Genomic DNA, 6,656 nt, shown 5'->3' with positions numbered 1-6,656 from the left:
GGGGGGATGAATATCCTTCCACTGCACATCTCGACTCCTTTAATCACTGTAATACTTGGCATAACATAGATTTCAATAAACTAAATGCTCGTTATAACGTCCCTCCTCCCTTTAGACTAGTTCCAGTCTCTGGTGGTGACCGTACTTGCCACTGGAGGCCTGATACTCTCTTCATCTACACCGACGCCCTTAATGCTGGGCTTAGGTTCCCTTTCCATCCTTTTATCCCTCATCTTTTGGCTGACTTACAAATTAACCCGTGTCAGCTTCCTCCAAACGCCTGGAGGAATATTCTATGTTTTATGGTTTGTTGTCTTAGGGAGGGCTTTCCTCTTTCTGTAGCCGTTTTTAGGAAAGTCTTTCAATGTTACAATAGTTCTTCCAATATTTGTGGCTGGGTTTATGTCAAACAAAGGCCCAAAAGCAAACATATCTTTAACAGCGCCTCTATTCCGGATAATAATCCAAATTGGAGGAATAGTTTCGTCGGGTTACGTTGGGAGAATGGCGATTGGGGCACGCTCTTTCGATCTTCCTTCGGGAAGGTCAGTGATGGTAGCCTCAAATCCATTCACTTAACTCCTGAAGAAACTATCATTTATAATGGGCTCACTCAGGATGATGGCACCACCACCAGCTGGACTCTTTTAGAAGAGTTTTCCCTGATTCATGTGGGACTATCCTCTGTTTCTCAACAGGGTATTTCTCTTCCCTTCTCAATTTTTCTTTCTTTCACGCATTATTAACATCACTTATTTTGTCTTTTGCTTTGTTTCAGCTGCTAAGGAGATTAACGAGGACAATGTCCCCTTGGTCGAGGAAACAGCTAGGATGAAGAAAGCTCGGTTAGCAGGCCTAGACACCCGAGGAAAGGCGACAGAGCCTATCTTCTTGAGAAAGCACAAGGAGCCTATGGGGGAGGCCTCAACTGAAGGAGCCGAGGGCCATAATGCTCCTATCACTGCTGCTGCCCCTGCTGCTGCTGCTACAGGCGCCTTTCAGCCTCTCTGGGGATTCCGCCGAGGGGATACCGTGGTTGGTTCCACGAAGCATGCTTGGGATTGGTCCTACCATAGCGTGACTCCAAAGGACTTTACTGATGTAGTGGCCACTCCTGACCTTGAGAGGATTAAGCTCATGGGAGCCCAATCTCTGGCTTCGGTATGCCTTCTCTTTTTTTAAACTTATTTCTCGTTCTTGTAGCACTTTCTTGCCTTACACTTTGTTAATTGTTTTGTTTCAGTCTAACGCCTACTTTCAAGGCGCTGTGAGGCAAGCCGAATCATGGAAGCGGGCTTCTGATAAGGCCGATAACGCCCTCAGGAGGCAGCAGAAGAAGTATGCTACCCTGGAGAAGAAGCTCAAGCGCAAGGAGGAAGAACTCGGAGAGTCTAACGCCGAGCTGGTGGTACTTCGGGCGGAGAAGGATAAAGCTATAGACAATTATCTGGACTCGGAGGAGTTTGCCCAATCCATGAGGATTAGGGATGATTCAGTCTTTCCCGAGTTTTTTAGGACTGGTTGGGACACGGCCCTTGGGACCGTGAACGAGGCTTGTCCTGATATTAACCCGGCGGACTACATCTGCCCTGACGATGAGGCTTTGCTACAGAGGTTTCGTACCCGAGTAGTCGTCTCGGATCATGTTCCTCAGGATCCACTTCTTCCTCCTCCCGAGTCCTCTTCCAGACCCGCTGAGGATGACAGCTCTTCCTCCTCCGAGACGACGGAGACATCTAGCGAGAGCGGAGAAGACGATGATATGGACGCCGAGGGCACCTCAGCTCCTTAGAGCTTTTTCAGCCCTGCGTGGCTTTTTTATTTTCGAGACTTTATTTATCAAACTTTTGTAACATCTATCAGATCTATCTCATTTATCACCTTTTATGCTTTGCATCCATGCATTTGATTTTTATTTGTTAGCCCACAAACATACTTTGAAGAACTTATGAATTTCATAAAATTGTCTGGGATTCGTCCCGTACACAAGTCTTAATAAATTTCGTAATAAAACTAAAACATATAAATCCTAAGCAAGCAAAGCTTCAAGGTGCTTTTTAACCTATTCGCCATCCTGACGAGTGAGAATCGTACTTCGACCATCTTACACGTAGTAAACCTTCAGGTTTTGTGCGTGCCAGGCTCTCGGGACTTCAAAACCATCCATAGTCTCCAGCTTGTAGGTTCCTCTACCCTGAACGCTTTTGACTCTATACGGCCCTTCCCAGTTTGGGGCAAGCTTTCCTTTCTGTCCGACACCAGAAGCCTCTATTTTTCTCAAGACTAGGTCACCTTGTTTGAAAAACCTCTCTTTAACCCTTAGGTTGTAGTAGAACGAAGCCTTTTTCTGATATTCTACTATCTTTGCGTGTGCTTTATCTCGTACTTCATCGATTAAATCCAGGGCTAACTTCTGCCCTTCCTCATTTTCCTTTTCATCAAAAGCCTGAATCCTTGGAGAAGAATGTGATATCTCCACGGGAACTACTGCTTCCGCCCCATATGCCAACATGAAAGGAGTTGCATCTGTCGTGACTCTACAGGTAGTCCTATAAGCCCATAATATGGGAAGTATCTCATCTACCCAATTATTTCTCGACTTTTCGATCCTCTTCTTTAGTCCATCCAGGATTATCCGATTTGCTACTTCCGCTTGCCCATTGGCTTGCGGGTGAGCCACAGAGGTGAATCGTAACTCAATTTCATTTTCTTCACAATACTTCTTGAATTCCTCATTGTTGAATTGCGTTCCATTGTCAGTGACGAGGATACGGGGAATTCCATATCGGCATATAATGTTTTCCCACAGGAATTGTGCAACCTGCTTAGTTGTGATTTTGGCCAAAGGTTTGGCTTCGATCCACTTGGTGAAATAATCAATGGCTACAATCAGAAACTTCCTTTGTGCTGTGGCCATAGGAAAAGGCCCTAGAATATCCATCCCCCACATAGCAAAGGGAATAGGTGAGTTGATGGAGGTCAGCATCTCGGGGGGTTGTCTGGCGACTGGTGCATGCTTCTGACAACGATCACACTTCTTTACATATTCTTTGGCATCAGCCATCATTTCTGGCCAATAGAAGCCTAAACGAGTTATCTTATGAGCCAAGGCCCTGCCCCCCAAGTGTTGCCCACAAATGCCTTCATGCACTTCCTCAAGAGCCAAGCGTGCCTCATCGGGCCTGAGACACCTCAAGTAAGGAACCACAAAAGATCTTTTATATAGAATCCCATCTATCAAAGAGTACCTTAATGCTCGAACAGTTAACTTCCGTGCCTCAATTGTATCGCTTGGCAACCAACCGGTCTGAATGTGAGCCTTGATGGGATCAATCCATGACGTCCCCAAGCCTACGGGAGCCACAAGCTTAACATCTATGCTTCGTGTCTTCAAAACACGGAAGTATACACTTCCTGAACTTTCTTCAATCTCAGATGAAGCAAACTTTGATAGCGCATCTGCTTTAGCATTTTCTTCCCTTGGAATGTGTTCAACATGGCATTCATTAAATTGGGTCATCACAGCCCTTACTAGGCGAACATACTTTGCCATCGTATCATCCCTTGCTTCAAATTCTCCCTTTACCTGGGATATGATCAATTTCGAGTCTCCACGGACCTTTAAGTTTTTGACTCTAAGTGTCCCAGCTAGACCAAGGCCAGCAATCAGGGCTTCATACTCTGCCTCATTGTTTGTGGTTGGGAAGTCTAGCTTCATGGCATACTCAATTAAGAATCCATCAGGGCTTTGCAAAACCAACCCTGCTCCACTGGAATTTGTTTTTGATGCTCCATCAAAATAGAGAACCCAATATTCTTTCTCCTTGTCCCCATTGTCGACTCCCTTGTCTTGAGGTGTGGTATCTTCCTGCCCCCCGACTTCTTGGTTGGGTATGGTACATTCCACCACGAAGTCAGCTAGTGCCTGGGCTTTTATGGCCATACGTGGCTTATACTTGAGATCGAACTCTCCCAACTCTATTGCCCACTTAATTAGTCTCCCACTTGCCTTGGGACTGTGAATGATATTTCTCAGTGGCTGATTTGTTAGCACTTCAATTTGGTGAGCTTGAAAATAAGGACGTAGCTTTCTTGAAGCCATCACCAAGGCTAAAGCGAATTTCTCAATGGCTGAATAATTCAACTCAGCACCATGCAAAATTTTGCTGACATAGTATACGGGTTTCTGGACTTTCAGTTCCTCCTTAACCAACACCGCGCTCAAGGCGCTTTCTGAAACAGCCAAGTACAAGAATAAAACTTCACCCAGAACTGGCTTGGCCAACAACGGGGCCTGGCCCATATACTTCTTTAACTCTTCAAATGCCTTCTGATTTTCCTCACTCCATACAAAGTCTTTAATGTTCTTTAATGACTTGAAGAATGACAAGCACTTGTCTCCTGACTTGGAGATGAATCGTCCTAGCGCAGCAACCCTTCCTGTGAGTTTCTGAACATCCTTGACAGTTTTTGGGGGTTCCATGTCCAGGATTGCCTTTATTTTATCGGGGTTAGCCTCAATTCCCCTCTTTGAGACCATCAACCCCAAGAATTTTCCAGATCCTACTCCGAAAGCACACTTCGTGGGATTCAACATCATCTTGTGGTACCTCAGGACCTCAAAAGCTTCCCTCAAATGGGTTATATGATCAGTCTTTACTAGACTCTTGACTAGCATGTCATCAACATAGACTTCCATAGTCTTCCCAATAAGATCCTTAAAGATTTTATTCACCAACCTTTGATAGGTGGCTCCTGCATTCTTGAGACCAAACGCCATAACAAGATAACAATAAACACCAAAGTCGGTGATAAATGATACCTTTGGAATGTCATCCTTATGCATTTTGATCTGGTTGTATCCGCTAAACCCATCCATGAAACTCAGCATCTCATGTCCAGCGGTGGCATCAATCAAAGTATCAATTCTAGGCAGCGGAAAACAGTCTTTGGGGCATGCATCATTCAGATCGGTGAAGTCTATACACATCCTCCACTTTCCATTAGCCTTCTTCACCATTACAGGGTTTGCTAACCACTCCGGAAATTGAATCTCCTCAATGAAACCAGCCTCTAAGAGCTTTTCCACTTCCTGCTTTATAGCCTCTTGTCTTTCCGGGGCAAAATTTCTTTTCTTTTGTTTCACTGTCTTCCGGCTTGGATCCACGTTTAACTTGTGGGTAATTAACCCCGGGTCTATGCCTGGCATATCAGCTGCTGACCATGCAAACACATCACTATTTTCTTGCAAAACTTTCACTAACTTCCCTCTAAGGGGCTCCTCTAACGTAGCTCCAATGAAAGTCATCCTCTCAGGATTCTTGGGATCTAAAGGAACCGAAACCAATTCTTCTGCTGGCCTTCCTCTATTCTCATCATTTTCTCGAACATCCATATCTTCAATAGGAAGAACCTGCCCCCCGACTCCATCTGCCCTCAAAGAGGCCACATAACAGCTTCTAGCCATTTTTTGATCTCCCCTCTCTTCTCCAATCCCGTTTCGGGTGGGGAACTTCATGACTGAATGGTAGGAGGAGGGGACTGCCTTGAAGGCATGTATCCCTGTTCTCCCCATGATAGCATTATAAGTTGAACTAGCCTTTACCACCACAAAATCCAGCATCTGCGTTGCTTGCCTTGGCTCCGTACCTATGGTGGTTGGTAATTTAATTATCCCTTCCACAGGACATTCTACTCCAGCAAATCCATATATCGGCATGTCGGTTGGTGTCAACTGGGAGTCGTTATACCCCATCCTTAGAAAGGTGTCGTGGAGCAAGATATCCACAGAAGCACCATTATCCACAAGGACCCTCTTAACCGGGCTATTTCCTATTATCGGCGTTATGACCAGCGGGTCGTCATGGGGAAACTTCACACCCTCTAGGTCGGAATCATCAAAAGCCAATGTTACTTCTGTCCTGGCCCTCTTCGGGGCTTCTCCAACAATATGCATAACCTCTCTAGTATATGCCTTTCTGGAATTTTTGGACAATCCAGCAGCAGTTGGACCTCCAAAGATCGTGTTTATCACAGGCCCTCGAGGTCTCGGCCCTCCATAAATGGTGTTTATAACTGGTCCTCTAGGTTGGGGATTCCGCCCCTGATCATCCTGGTCCCTCCTACGATCTTCAAAGTTCTTCCTTCCATTATTGTTTCTGTCTCCTCCATCTCCAGTATACTTGTTCAGCCTTCCTTTTCGAATCAAAAACTCAATTTCATCTTTCAACTGCCTACACTCATCGGTGTCATGGCCAACATCTTTGTGAAACCTGCAATACTTGCCCTTATCTAGCTTGGCGGGATCAGCCTTCAAGGGCTTAGGCCAGCGAATATCTCTGTCTTTCTCAATCTCCATCAAAATCTGACTTCTGGGGGCATTCAGCTTAGCGTATTCAGTGAACTTTTGCCCAGGTCCTCCCTTCTTGGGGGTTGAATCAGGGTTTTGTTCAGTTCTAGGATACTTATCCTTAGCGATATACTCCAAATCAGTTTTTCGTTTCTTGCCTCCAGTGGGCTCATTACTTACTACGGTCTTCCTCATACTCTCTTCAACCTTGATATACTTCCCTGCCCTCTCTTGGAGCTGCAACATGCTCTCAGGGGGTCGTTTGGCCAAAGACATTTTGAAAAACTCATCCCTAGTTCCTTGTTGC

The 6,656-nt window shown here is 45.4% G+C and overlaps 1 protein-coding gene across 1 annotated transcript; it reads left to right on the top strand.

Annotated features, from left to right (window-relative positions):
- Positions 1–545: 545 nt before the first annotated feature.
- Positions 546–1,899, top strand: LOC141689173 (uncharacterized). The gene is made up of 2 exons (XM_074493362.1): positions 546–1,161; positions 1,244–1,899. The coding sequence occupies exons 1-2, from the start codon at positions 670–672 to the stop codon at positions 1,790–1,792; spliced, it is 1,041 nt and encodes a 346-aa protein (XP_074349463.1). The 5' UTR covers positions 546–669; the 3' UTR covers positions 1,793–1,899.
- Positions 1,900–6,656: the final 4,757 nt, after the last annotated feature.

This window comes from Apium graveolens, chromosome 10 (assembly GCF_009905375.1).
Source record: "Apium graveolens cultivar Ventura chromosome 10, ASM990537v1, whole genome shotgun sequence".
Classification (NCBI taxonomy): Eukaryota; Viridiplantae; Streptophyta; class Magnoliopsida; order Apiales; family Apiaceae; genus Apium; species Apium graveolens.
The sequence above is the reverse complement of the archived record's forward strand: the minus strand, read 5'-3'. Positions and strand labels throughout refer to the sequence as shown.

Excerpts from the sequence above, each read along its gene's own strand:
- LOC141689173 (XM_074493362.1), top strand. The coding sequence starts at position 670 with ATGTGGGACTATCCTCTGTTTCTCAACAGGGTATTTCTCTTCCCTTCT. Across the intron at positions 1,162-1,243 it reads GAGCCCAATCTCTGGCTTCG|TCTAACGCCTACTTTCAAGG; the intron begins GTATGCCTTCTC and ends GTTTTGTTTCAG.